This window comes from Benincasa hispida, chromosome 11 (genome assembly GCF_027475165.1).
Source record: "Benincasa hispida cultivar pf3 chromosome 11, pf3_genome.v1.1, whole genome shotgun sequence".
NCBI classification, from domain to species: Eukaryota; Viridiplantae; Streptophyta; class Magnoliopsida; order Cucurbitales; family Cucurbitaceae; genus Benincasa; species Benincasa hispida.
In genome coordinates, this window is record NC_143488.1 from 80140613 (window position 1) to 80154942 (window position 14330).

Consider the following 14330-nt stretch of genomic DNA (forward strand, 5'->3'; position numbering starts at 1 on the left):
CTCTACATCCCAAACACAGTTTAAACTCTACACCCCAAATACAAATTATTTAACTTCACAGACTAGTTAACTTCCCATACTAACTCAACTCATCACCCCCAAATACTCTAATCTTGATCAATATCATTACTTCAAATATCTTAAATGATACTTCAGGTAACCATACACTCTATCATAACAGTTTCCACAAGTCCATGTCTAAAAAATACATTATTGAGATTGAAAAAAGAAATTAATGTCATGAAAAATCATATGAAACTGTCTTGGTGAAAAACTGGCTTCACTGAATTTTAATTACCTAGCATTTTTCTGTAATGCAAGGATATGCCGTTCCATTGCATAACTTTAACACTAGTTTAGAGTTTGAATACAACAATAGAAAAACAAAATATACAATCAATTAAATTAAGGAAGCCCTCCAAAAAAACAAAAGACATTTAATCATCTAGAGAAGGGAGCAAAAATAACATGTCTTAGCAGGAGTACAGAAATATGAATAGAAAACTTGAAGGGGAAAAAATGAATGAACGAATTGAAGATTTTAGACCTTCAAACTTAACTGAAAACAAGTAGTGAAGCTTATCCTTTTTTTTTCCTCCTGTAGTAACTACTTACAAAATGTACTCCAGTTGCCGAGTCATCTCGCTTGTCGAAATTGATGGCTCGAGTACCTAATACTTCTGTTTCATCTGGAAAGAACATGGGATACTTTACACGGGAATGGAATCAACAACCTGCAGCTTTGAGAAAGTTGTCATATGGACTAGAAGCTGGTAATCTGAATGAGTTTGTATGACACTGATATTCAGCCATGCACGGCGTCACAATCGGTCCAAAGGGAGGTCGATATGGGTTAGCTGTGAAGTGTTCAATGATTGGATTGCCAACCTGCAATTTCAGGAATATGCTAGAAGTTTGTAAGTTGCATCCTGAAAATATAAAGTAAGAAAACTATGTATATTTGCCACTAAAAATGTTAAATCTACCGTTTTTGACCCAGAATCTTAAGCTGATGTGTGCCGGTAAATTTAATATCATATCAACGATCTAACAACATAAACAAGTTATAGAAATTCTGGATAACTAAGTTTGACTTTCATACAAATTTCCATTTTGTCATACAGATGGTTTTGATATATTACAATTTGGTATTTGCTTCCATATCCTCATCTCTCTCTTATTTCATCTCTCCTATTATCGTTTCTTTTTCCTCAGTCTCTCAACTTTCATATTTTCTCAATCATTGACTTGGATCGTTCATGAATGTATTCCTGAGCTGAAATACATGTAGCAGAATTTCTACTTGTGGAATAACTATAATTTATATCCCAGCAAACAATTTTTACATATGACCCACAATATTGACACATAATTAGGTTCGTGTCTTGGGTTTACCTCATTCTCTTGGTTTTGTAGGGATACAAACATAACCGTCTCCTGTTTCTGTTGAGAAGTCATCAAAGATGACATCTTCTGCTGCTTTCCCATCAGAAGTAGCTCACAATGATGGGCCATTTCCTTGAAAGGCACGTCAGCTGTGGTAGAGATGGAGATTCTTCCAACTTGATGTGTCGTTTCAAGTACCTGATTAGATGAAAAGTGACAGAGTAAGCTACCATTGAAATTTCCAATTTTAATCACTTTATCTAATAATGAGACCTTGAAGTTGCTGACATACTGATTCTAAAAACTGATTCACACTCAAAAGGGGAATCACAATGTGCAACTCTTGATTATCTTTAGTTTGGCTTTCTAACGAATCACCAAATGATTCTTCATCAATGCTAAAAAGTGGAGACTGCGAAGAACACAAGTCACGCGTAACACAAGTTAAGGAAGGAAAAGTTATGCTACATATGTTTATTGTCTCTTTAATGAATTCATTAGAGTTCTAAGTATAACCTGATATACTTTATTCGAAGTTTCCTCTAACAGCTGATTTCCGAGAGGACACATGTCGTCGGGTAAGAACTCGCTGAGAAGTTGCTCCTTTATGCTGGAGAATTGAGACTGCACCATAAAGGTGAAAAAATGTTACTGTTGATCAATAAAAATGAACCAATCCAGAAATGGGTGTTTAGTGCTTTACGTCTGAAAGTACATCCAAGCTCTTTATAATCTCAGTAACAAAGGATTCTCTAGTTTGATCTTCGGTTATTTCTTCTTCAGAAAGAAATTTTGAGGCCAAATCATCATCTTCCTTTGATCCATATAGACTTGTCCGTATGTCAGACTGTATGGTAACAGCTTGTAACTTGCAGTCTTCTACCAGTTGTAGGAAGGGATCGGCCTAAAGAGATCAGAAACAAGTCATGATTGAAATCAATACAGCAGCTTCAGATATAGACACAGACTTAATCTGGAAGGTAATGGTTGGTCTAAAAGGTCAGATGCATAACTGAGAAACAAACAACCATTACAGGAATTATTGAACATGGAACCTCAGATTGCTTAAGGTAAAACCTATATGCATCAGTTCTTTTAATAAAAAGTAAATGGGCAACATACCATTCTGCTCGCAAATATAGCCTTCATTCGGTCAACAAGAGGAAGGATACTAAAAGCTTTGGATGAAAAGAGGATCATTGATGTGGCTAGAGTAAATAGGGATCTACATCGCGATGGTGGCAGTGATCCTGCAGCATCAGTTGTAGCAGAGTTTAAATTTAAAATGGATGGAAAATCAAGCTTCGCGACACTTCAGTATAATCTTGCCCCCACACACCCCCTCCTTTCAGTCAACTCTCACATAAATTTCTTCATTTCAATGTTTTAGTCTAAATACCATCAACCTCTACCGCGTTCCTATTTCTTCCTCACATATATGACAGATGCATGAAATGACATCTTGCATATCATGCATCTTTCTCCAAAGTTTGACAGTGGCAAATTTCAAACCTAATCCATCAAGAGATTGGATTGAAGACCAAATTTGTTCTAAAATTTAAAAACTTCACCTCCTTTACTGAGAGAAAGGTCTCGCAATGAAAATGCTAACTGAAAACTTCGTACTAGGACCTCGTGACTTGAGTTCTGCACGGAAAGAACCATATACTTTAAGATTAGAGAATGGAAGAAATAAATATTTTGAAAGGATAATAAAAATTTTATATATAGTAAAGTCGTTCTAGGTACCATATTTTTCTGGTTCTAGAGGAGTTTAACAACATAACCTTCAAAATCTTAAAAGTGTTCATCTGAACTGTAGGATGACCAATTTCAAGAAATGATATCATTAGACTAATTGCCACTAAAAATTTAAATCATTCTCCTTTTGATAAGAAACAATGAAAAAACAAACTCTATTGATGTATGAAATTTTCAGGTTATCATTTCTCTAATAATTTACAGTCTCCTATAAACTACACGCTCATTGGTCACCCATTTTCTGATGGGAAGAGAACCCTATGGACAAATCTCTTTCAGGCTTTTTTTTCCTTTTTTCTTTTCTTTTCTTTTCCTTTTTTTTTTTCCGTGCATAACATGGATGGAATGCAACAACTGCCTTCTTCAAGATAAGGAAAACTCTTGTGAGCGTTACTACCCAGAAAATGAAATTTTCAACTGAAAAATAATGATAGTTCACATCCCAAGCAAACGAAAAATCAACCCATCTGAAAAGTATCGTCTTCAACCTAATAATACAATTACCTTCGCTCGAGAAAACAGTAAGATCAAGCTGTATGTATGGGCAATTCCTTCATAATTTTCTGGTAAATTGGCGGAAGATATGGACTGTACAAAAATTGATGAGAGCAAAAGTGTAATTTGGCGGCTACTGAGTCGTAGAGAATAAGCTTCCTGAATCTTGATTAGGAAAAGAGAAAAGAGAAGGAAAAAGTAAGTTTACCAAAGCTTGATGACATGCAAAAGATCAGAGAAATTCTCCAAACTTGATAACATTGATGGTCATTCTAACACAGATTGAGCTCTCATCTACTTCCATGTCACACTCATGTCACACTCAAATAAAAACGTTAATTTGGCAATCTAGCTAAAGCATATTAGCATAAGTCAACTACGTTGCATAGACATTTCCAGAAAAAACTGCATGCTACTGAAGACATTGAGAATCAAGCGGGTAATTACGGAAAAAATATATACATGTATATCTAGGTGCCACAAATCTTTTAACAGTCTACATCATAATAAACCCTAGACGAATGCATACTACAATCTTAACTATAGAAACAAATATTCTTGTTACCATAAATAAAATTATAAAAAAGAAAAAGGAAAAAAAATAAAGACTTGGCTAAATTCTATTTCACTATTATGTTGACATGTCAATCATCAACAGAACACCCATGCACATATCCAATCATCTTTTTTTGGATAAAAAAACATCAAGTAGTATAACAATGCAAGCAAACTATAACAATGGACTACTTTAACACCTATGACATCACTTCTATTTGCAGGGAACAACAATAAACGAAATGCATGTCACATAGTAATCAGTATTTCCCAATGCCTAATCTGGTGACTGTATGTTTTTATACACTATACAAGATTATTGCCAATAGAATACTTAAAATGAAATAATAGTCACATAACATACTGGTTCTTTGCTCAAGCCGTTCATAGTAGTTGCATCGGTACTCAAAGGTCCAGAACTTCTTATGCTATAAGCCCGACTGTAGGACGACTTCAACCTACTTAGCATACCATTACTTACACTTTCCTGTTCACGATCGACAAGAGAGCTATCTTTCATATCTGGAAGACCATTCTCCAGTGAGGAGACCTTTTCATTTCTTAGCTTCTGAAAAAGGGCAGCTGAAGAAGAAAAAACAGACACGGCTCTTGAGAGCGTCCTAGGAAGGTCAGATGCTGTCATCGACTCAAGATCTGAGAAGAATGGACGAGGACAAACAGAAGATGGCACCAGGACAACTGAAAAAATACGATGAGCTGCAACTCGGGTTTCATGATCTGGGTGGACCATAGCCAGTAATAGCTGATAAAACAAAGCCTCAGGGAATGCCTAAGCCATAAAACACTGAATTTATTAAAATCAAAAGGTTAAACTTTGCTGTAGAGAATAAATCGGAGTTAAAAGCAGAAGATTGTTTCTTGCCTTATTTTGATATGATAAATTGGGCAAGGAGGCAACAATTTGAGCAGCACGATAAACAGCAGAAATTGTAGTTCTGGCTATGACGGTAATGGTAGAAAGGCTCTCCATTATTACAGCCATAGCATCAAGAACTGGGCCCGGTTCTCCAACCTGCTTTCCAGTGCTTAGTTAGGCATTTAAATTCTATATATAGCACAACAATAATGGAAGTTAAACAGTTCAAATTTTCATAGGAATTACAAATGCATCCTGAAAGTAGAACAGCATTCTCATCACCTTATATATTAGCTGTACCAGACACTGATCCACTGCCTCACTTAAGCTTTTATTCCAATTTTTCACATTGTTCCCTAAATTTGCAGCATCAAGTGAGCAGTGTATGCTTTTCCTCAAATGCCTCATGCAGTCACTCACCGCACTAATTATCGCAACAGACGATTCAACCTTTGCCTCTTGGGCAAGAGCAGTAGTCACAGCAACAATGTCCAGCTGCATGTTAGGCAGCTTCAGGACATTTTTATGATCAAGATGTTTAATCAATATGGAAAGCAAAACATGTGTACTTTGACCTGTCAAAATAAAAATACAAACAATCAACCAAAATTCATTAGGAAACATGAGGTTAAGCCATTGGAATGAGTAAAGAGGAAAAGGGTACAAGGAGAACGGGACTGAGAACGCACCAGATTTGTCCATTAAGAACTGCAAATCCTTCAGAACTGGAGCTGCAATACCATGTTCAGTAGACCATAGATCTCCATTATCAAAGTAACGGAACAAAGATTCTAGAATACGCCTCATGGTTGTAGCTTCTTTGGCAAGTTTGGCCATGTTGTGTAGGCAAACCCTAGACCAAAAGCAAGGGTTTTGGACATCCTCCCTATCAAGCAAAGATGGTTAATGTATAATGAAACATTTATTTCAAGATTATAGCATGGAGACTTAATCAGAGTCATATGATTACCCTGTCAAGTTCACTTCACCTCTTTCAGTCACGATTTCCCTCCAAGATGGTGTGTTCATTATGACAACTGATGATGAAGAGATATGACCCTCCTCCCGTTGCACTTCTTGCACCCATCGGTTATTTGAGTTGTCTGAATTTTTGCACCCTCCTCCCGTTCCTGGAGCCCCGTAGTTTTCCAGGACCACCGAAACAATCTGTAAAGAGAGGTCACAGGACAAACCAAGCTATGCATCAAATTTCATACCATGCTAATATTAGTCATTAGAAATAATGTTTGTTTTTCCATCAAAGGTATAAGTTTTGGGGTGGACATGGAAGATATGAACCTAGAGATGGATTGTTTGATTTAATAACTAAAAAATAGGAACATAGATAATAGATTGAAGAAAATATAATAATAGTATAATATACAGTACTTGGGATAACAAAATCCAGATCAGTCCAGATTTTCTGAATCAACTTACATTATCAAACTCGGCAGAAATATGAGAGTATTCACCCATAAACCATACCTGGAAGAAAACATAAACCAAATTAGTTCTGACATGCTACACATTTTACAGAATAAGGAATATACTTTGTGAATGAAAAGATTATAAACAATTCAATGTGTACTCTCTTGCAAGATCATGAGTTAGGTACCTTATTCATATTTTTATTTTTTTGCTTTGGGTACCTTATTAATTTATCATCATCAAGAAGAATGAAAGAAAGAATATGTGTTTAGAATCACACAGAAAATGTACACAATGCACCATACAATAGAGAAGAAACCTTCTTATCTAAATTCACACAGTAAAAGTTCTAATTGTTACTAATCAATAATAGGAATGACCAACAAAAATGGGTTGGGGGGGGGAATCTATATAAATACACACAGCCACACACAGAGCATTACATAAAATCCCTTCCCTCAAAAATTAGTCATCCAATGTTTTAGGATGCCAACCGGAACCTATTTGTATAATCCTGAAAATCAGTCGCATTGAAGATGGGAGAGTTTTTGATATTAGCTCGTAACTACTCTACTCCTATAGGCACTCACACCAATTCTTTGAGATATCTCACAAGGACCCACCTTCTTATGAAGTTCATTACACTATCCTGTAGGAAACCAAATTTTACAATTTCTCAATTGCCCATTCTCCATGTTGTTCAGCATATTTAATTTTCAACTGGCTCCAAAAAGAAGTACTAAGAAAATTCATAATGCAATTTCCACGGAAACCTTTTGATGGTGTTACTTTCTTAATTATAAATTTCAAACAAAGGAATAGAAATTTTTCCAACATATTGAAAGAGACTTGAAGGAGGTATGTAATCTAATAAGTTTTTGCAGCCTCCACTTGGTGTCCTTTATCCAAACCATTTTATAGTTACTCTATCTCTACCATAATTACCACCTGGAGAGTCCTGAGCGTTCCTCTTGTCAATTTTCTATCAATGAGTCATGTTTCTGTTTAAAAGGAGGGAAAGAAAGAGAAAAGATGTACAATTGAAAAAGAATTGGGATATTGTCTTCTATTCTTTTTTCTAAAGTATTAATTCCCTTTGACTAGCTTAATGTAGATATAGAAAGGAATACCATTGAAGAAAGTCCTTGCAAGCCAGCTGAACGCAAGTTTTCAGCTCCTTCATCATCTTCACTATCTTGAGCTAATTGACACAGTTTTGGAATAAACGCTTCTAGGTTAAACATGTAAGTCCCATCAGTCTGGACCATCAGAAATTCAATACCAATTCAATAAAGTATACATTATAAAACTCCATACTAATGTAATGAAAATAAGGATAACTAAAGCAAAAATTTTAACTTACCTGACTATTCACAAAACTAAATAGAGTCTGACATCCTATAATTTGCATTTCCTTCTGCCGTGTTTGATCCATTAGAGTTTGCATAATGCTTATTAAGCTGCTAGCAAAAAGCGGCCTACAAGTATTTCACACATCCGCTTGGGTCAATCACTTATGTTTAGAACAGATACTAAGTTTCACGTTATTCCATGGATCGGTGACAGAAAAGTTTAATTTTTTTTTAAAAAAAAAATGGTGCCTCTAATGGACAGCAGATATCTCCATTCTTAATAGATTTCATAAAAAGTTTATTAAAGATGTTAAAATTTCAACCTCATTTCCTTTCTGCCTAGGTGCTCACAAACCCAATATCTAAAAACATTGACTGGAGCATGCTCCAAGCACTAGAAAACATGGTTAAGTCCATTGAGCTGTATGAAAGAATAAAAAAACATATTTTGACATAAAAGACGTTGAAGATTTTTAGGTAGGTCAAACTGAAGTGTTTTCTCTTAGATATGAGAGAAGTAGATATTAGGTGCAGATATACAGAATGCAAAGAAGGTTTTACTCACATTTGCTCCTTACATGAAACCAGAAGTTTTCTGTAGATGGACATGACAATTTTAACAGCTTGAAAATTTTCGTTCCTCAATTCTTTGTAACACCTTTGCTCAAGGGAAGTTGTGATCTGATCATGGAATTTGGAGATCAAAAATTGGTACAAAAACTATAATCAAACATTTATCATGCTAATTCATTTGATAATTATTGGGGTAAAACACTTCATCGAAAGAGAAAAAGGTATGAAACTTGATTTAAAGAAATCTTCCAATGACAGAAACAACAATACAAATGATAAAATGCAATCTGAACTCCACAAAGGTCAAAGGATACATGAATGCATGCAGCACAGTAACCAGAAACTTCCCTGAGATGATTGGTTTATCTGGAGCAGAAACTACATCTTATAAATTTAGTTTTAAAAATATTAGCATACTCCTTTGTTAATGTGATAATATGATCCAAGAAGAAAATATGAAACTTGATTGAAGGAGATCTTCCAACTGGAGACAAAGATACAAAAGATAAGATGTGATTTTCCCTTTTGGAAAAGATACATGAATGTATACAGATTAGAAAACAAAAGCTACTCCAATTTGATTAGCCTCTATTCATTTATTCAATGAAAAGTTGTCAATTTTGCTATAAAAAAAAGCCTTGTTCATGACTCATCATTCGGTAGCATATACTATAATTTCTCTCCAAGTTGAAACTCATGGTTTCTACTCTGGATGGTAGTATTTATAATCATGAAAGAAATGATAAATAGTGGTGGAAGCTGGAGGATGCAGGCTCTATTTTGATTCATTCATTGGTAAAGTCATTCTATAATTCTTACATGATGTTCAAAGCTTGTTGGGAAGACCAGTAGCCCAAAGAAAGAAATGTGTTACCTGTTACTATGGAATTCAACCAAGGGAATGTGTTAATAAAGAAGATAGACTTCAAAAAAAGCTGTCTTCAATGGCTTTTAGTCCATCAGTTCTGTGCTATGCATGAAGGCAAGTGAAGACCATAATCGTATACTTGTCCAGTGTTTGTATACTAGCAAATGCTAGCAATACCTATTCCAACAGTTTGAATATTCCTCGAGTAATCCAGCCTTTCTTTTCTGATTCCAATGGGAGATGCCCTATGTAATTCAGCTATAGGTGTTTCGGATCTTTTCATTTCACTCACCAATGAAATTTGTTTCTCTTCTAATGTACATACATACATACATACATATATATGTATAAGATATTACTTTTAATACAATGTGCATACTGGCTTGGTTTAGCTCAATCTGTAAAGTCGCATGCCAGTAAACGCGTGTGCACAAAGGGACACAATAAAAATGAACATATGATATTATCCTGATTGTAGAGTTAAGCTGGAAAACTATCCAAACAGGGTTCTTGAAAGAGTTCCTCCGGTGATCAGAATACCAATCAATCATATGCTCCAAGTCCCATCATCAAACTTTCTAAATCCATAAAAATCATGACGGCTGAATGAAAGCCAATATTAAATCAAACTTAGAGAAGCTTCTGGAAGACTGGTCATCTGAGACAAATGGGCAAATGCTAACTAAAATACTATAGGGTTTTACAAATAATTCGTCTAGAGATTCTTATTTTAAAGTAAGTTAGAATATTTAGGAGGTATTTAAAGCAAATGAACAAAAAGATAGAGACAAAAAAGTTATGCTGAAAATAGAATGTTGGAGAGAAGTTATACTTATACAAATATACTTTGGGAACAATGCTATCCAGCTCGATGTCACCTAACTTGCTGATGATGTATAATTAAGTGAACCAGCCACAACAAGAGTGAACGAACAGTACAGAAAAATAAAATTGTGATATCACATGGCAGACCACAATGTTAAGGCTTGATAAATTTTACCTTCGGAATTCGGAGAGGATTTTTGGCAGCATATTCACATAATTTCCCTATCTTCCGATCATTCGGTCCTTCTTCCTAACATAATATGGGGTTTATCCTTAGTCAATTAAGAGGATATCAAAAAACTGATGAACAATTCAATGTGAAGTTGTTGAGTAATAAGGGTTAATGATAAGCACATGTAGACCCAAACAATGAAAAGTTGTTTCTTGTTAATTAAAAAAAAAAAGTAAATAAATAATAATATTAATAACTTTTTTATAAAAGAAAAGCAGCATATTAGACCCAACCACTGAATTGAGTTAGCATCATTTTAATTTTCACCATAAAAAAGTACAGAGGACAGAGAAATTGGCCCCCTCCATAAGAGGAGCAAGGATAGATCACATAGTGAAAACTCCACTCCTATCAATCTTTCACTAGTGAATATCAGGAATGCTAATAATACCTTTAGAGTTCAACACAAACATGAGCAGTGTTTTAAAGAGCCCTCCCGGGAACGTGTCTAGGCACTAGGCACAAGTCTGATGCCTCAAGGCATGTGCCCTTCGTGAAGCCCCAAGCCCAAAACCCTAGACCTTGAGGCTTTTTCATTATTTAAAAAAAAAAAAAAAAAAAATAGTAATGAGTAGGGTTTTTCCTTCTTTAGTAACTAAAAAAAATTTACCAAGACTAAATACAAAATTCCTTTTGTTTAGGGTTCTTTTTTCCATATCCCCACTTCATCTATGCTTTCTTTTCTTTAGGTAATACTTTTATATACAGTGTGCCTCGGGGGAGGAAAAAAAAAACTTGGCAGAGTTTTTTGGGTCTTGCATTTAAGCCCCGTAAGACTATTGCGCTTGATTGGGTCTTGAGCTTTAAGAAACACAGAACATGAGAGAATTCCACTCTTTCGACTCCCAACACAATAGTAAGAATGTCAATCACAAACTATAAAGGTGATTCTCTTTTGGATAGGTGGAGAGAAAGGAATAAGTGATCCTTCGAACAACATCCCCCACTTCAATCATCCAACCAAAAAAGAGCTACTTTCATCCCTCATCTTCAAATTTCTTTAGTTGATGCTTCCAATTTTGCCCATCTATTAAAGCCCACATACACTTGGGGACTAATTAATTTGTTTCTCATTTGTAATGATAATTAGATTCTGGGAGGGGATTACGCTGTTTGATGGCCCCTACCTGGATGGAAGGGAGAAGAAAGCATGAGTGTTAGGCCCGAGGAAGGGAGAATTTTAGAAACCCACGTCATTTGAGAGAGGGAATGGTAAGAAACAACAATGATGGAGTAATGTGAGCAAGTTAGTTTGATGACTTTATTTGTAGGGGAGAGATGGACTGAGTTAAATAGAGAGAAGTCTCTTTGGAAAGAGTAGGATTGAAATCCAGTTTAGGAGAGTAGGAGCAGGAAGTCTCCCAAATTCCTTTCATTGTCCACATTTCTTCATGTTGATGAAATACCAAAGTGTAAAACCCCTATCAAAAGGTCATTGTATTAAATTATTTTCCAGTATGGTTTACACTAAAGGATCAAACAACACCACCAAGTTGCAAAGACAATGATCGAAGCCATTGCTTTACAGAGTAAAACAAAATAAATTAAATAAACCAGTTCAGTAGACAGTAGGCTAAAATAAAAACAGATAAATTAAAAATACGTGTAGAACATTAGAAATGGATAAAGCAGAAACACACAAGCATGTCACTTAGTAAGAAGCTGAATGTTGCATCGACCAATTTGTTCTTCAAACTTTGAATATAAAACTCGCCATGATTTATCATCACTAAAAACCCCGCAAACCCCATTCATGGAACATGAAAAAAGCATCAGTCATAACAAAGCAAAATCCAACTTTCAAACTCCTCCACATGCCAAAATAATGCTGGACCAATAGTGAAATGCAATAAACATAAAAAATACTAACCAGATTACGAGGAAATATATCTGCAATAAGCTTCTTGTACCTCTTCACAGGCTGCCTGGACCTTGCCCTCATTGCCGGACAGAAGAAACAAAGATTCCCACATGCAGGCAATACTTGCCGAGAAATCACACCCGAAATAACGCTCATTTTCAATATACAAATATATGTACAATCACACAGATGCAAAAATCCGGCAAACCCTCACGAGATAGCCCTTTCTTTCCCTTCTGAACAAACCAAAAATCAAATTCCAGGGCCAAGAAGGGAAAGAAAAGCTAGAGCTCTCAAATATGCACCACTTCACAGCCACATTTACCAGCCTACAAATTGAAAAAATTCCATTCACTGCATCACAAGTCAATCGCGGCAACGAAACACCAAAACCCCACCAGTCTAGATCGATAAAATCACATCCCCAAATGAAAAACTAACAAGATTATGATCAAAATTCCGATAAAAAGTACCTACGATCATTGTCTGAAAGAAGAGCCTAGCAGAGGCTGAAATCCCTCTAAAGCTATGAAGAAATTAAAACGTACCCGGAATTCCAGCGTTTAATTTCACCGCAGAAATCTCAGTCTCTCTTTCTCTCTCAAATCGATTTCCTGTCGAAAATGATGAAACTATCCGTTTCCTTCCGGGCTGCCAATTATGACTGAAAACCCATCAAAAAAAAAAAATGGAAAGAAAAATCCCAAACTTTTTCAACGGCAAGGTTGTCTGTGGGTCCATAATACATGGATGCCTGATCCTGAAGCCATCGCCATCGTTGGATCATGTGAGAGCTTTGATGACGGTTTCATGGCAAGCGAGGGAAAGCCATTTTAAAGTATTGTTTTTTGGGTGATGGACATATGGACGTGCCGGCTTCTAAAGGAAGCCATGCGAGACCAAGCCACATGATGATCTGTGAAGATTTTTTTTCTTTTTTTTTTTTTTTTTGGTCAAACTCTCAAACCATATAGCCCTTGTGAGAAAAGCCATCTTCTTTATCATTTATGTGCATTATGATCTTATGGGTTTCTTTCTAAATTGTTTCTTTTGATTGATTTTTGTTGTTTATAATTAAAGTTTGATACAAATAGTACTATTTCAAAGTGGTTAGTGGTTAAGGCATCTTATTGTAATAATATTATGTGATGAATGTCAACTTAGGTTTAATTCAACTGCTATAAGTTTGTGTTATCTTCTTGTCCATATACAAGATATAAGATCGTTAGACAAATGTACAAATATATCAAAGAGTGTTTAGCACACCAATATGAGTTGAGTTGAGTTGGTAAAAAAGCCCAAGATTCGGAATCCGGATTCGGCCCCTGATGGCCCAGGGGGTCCTTTCAGCATGCTTTGTCCTCACTCACCTACATCCTAGAAAAATTCTCAAGAGGTCACCTAACATAGGATTGCTCCAAGCTAAGCACACTTAACTTTGGAGTTCTTATGATTGAGTCACCGAAAAGGAAGGTAGACCTTGTTGGTATAGGTAGTAACTTTCAATTATTTTAAGCCTTTCTTAACCATACTTTCATGTCCTCAGGATCCCTCTCATTCGGGTGTGATATCGGTTCATTCATGCACCTCTCCTGAATTCGGGTCATTACAACCACCTCTGTCAACCAACACTAACATTCACCTCAGGCAACCAACTCCAACGACGACCACCTTTAACGATACCCTTAATGATAATCCTAGTTTTTGTGAACATGTAAATAAACCCTTAATGATACCTTATTTTTTGTGCACATTCTGTTCTACAATTGTTAAAGTATATTGTAGCTTTGTTGGTTATATAAATAATAGTATTTTTCCTACATTAAATGCAATATTTATAAGTAAAAGAGCGGTTACTAAAAGAAAGATTGTACTATCCTTTTGTAACTATATTGTTTTCCACTTCTGACTTTCATTTTTACCTTCATATAAGGGTGGTTACCAAATTAATTGCACAATTCCTCTAATAATTAGTTTGAGGTTCATTAGTTTTATGTTCGAAGTCTACTTTTTATATTTTTTGTTTAATTGTTAGGAAATAATTTTGTGATGTATCGATTGTTATTCATTACTATGCATTTTTTACCTATACATAGGCATTTTTGTGAACTATTTTA

At 35.4% G+C, this 14330-nt stretch overlaps 1 protein-coding gene across 7 annotated transcripts; it reads right to left on the reverse strand.

Moving 5' to 3' along the window:
- Nucleotides 1–263: 263 nt before the first annotated feature.
- LOC120090943 (protein SEMI-ROLLED LEAF 2) lies at nt 264–13061 on the reverse strand. 7 transcript variants are annotated; one of them, XR_016524545.1, is made up of 20 exons: nt 12762–13061; nt 12223–12542; nt 10296–10370; nt 8420–8535; nt 7866–7980; nt 7633–7761; nt 6512–6559; nt 6045–6241; nt 5764–5960; nt 5357–5649; nt 5081–5230; nt 4562–4987; nt 3652–3807; nt 2958–3033; nt 2509–2636; nt 2090–2290; nt 1903–2010; nt 1660–1798; nt 1396–1584; nt 264–888 (listed from the first exon to the last, which is right to left on the reverse strand). XR_016524545.1 is itself a non-coding variant. In XM_039048643.2 (20 exons), exons 2-20 carry the CDS (start codon nt 12367–12369, stop codon nt 727–729), a joined length of 3033 nt encoding a protein of 1010 aa, XP_038904571.1. In that variant the 5' UTR covers nt 12370–12542; nt 12762–13061; the 3' UTR covers nt 264–726. The 7 variants fall into 7 exon arrangements, 6 of the variants coding, with proteins under 6 accessions (XP_038904571.1, XP_038904574.1, XP_090163260.1 ...); XM_039048643.2 differs by having other exon boundaries at nt 1679–1798; XM_039048646.2 differs by having other exon boundaries at nt 1679–1798; nt 12687–13032.
- Between the last annotated feature and the right edge of the window lie 1269 nt (nt 13062–14330).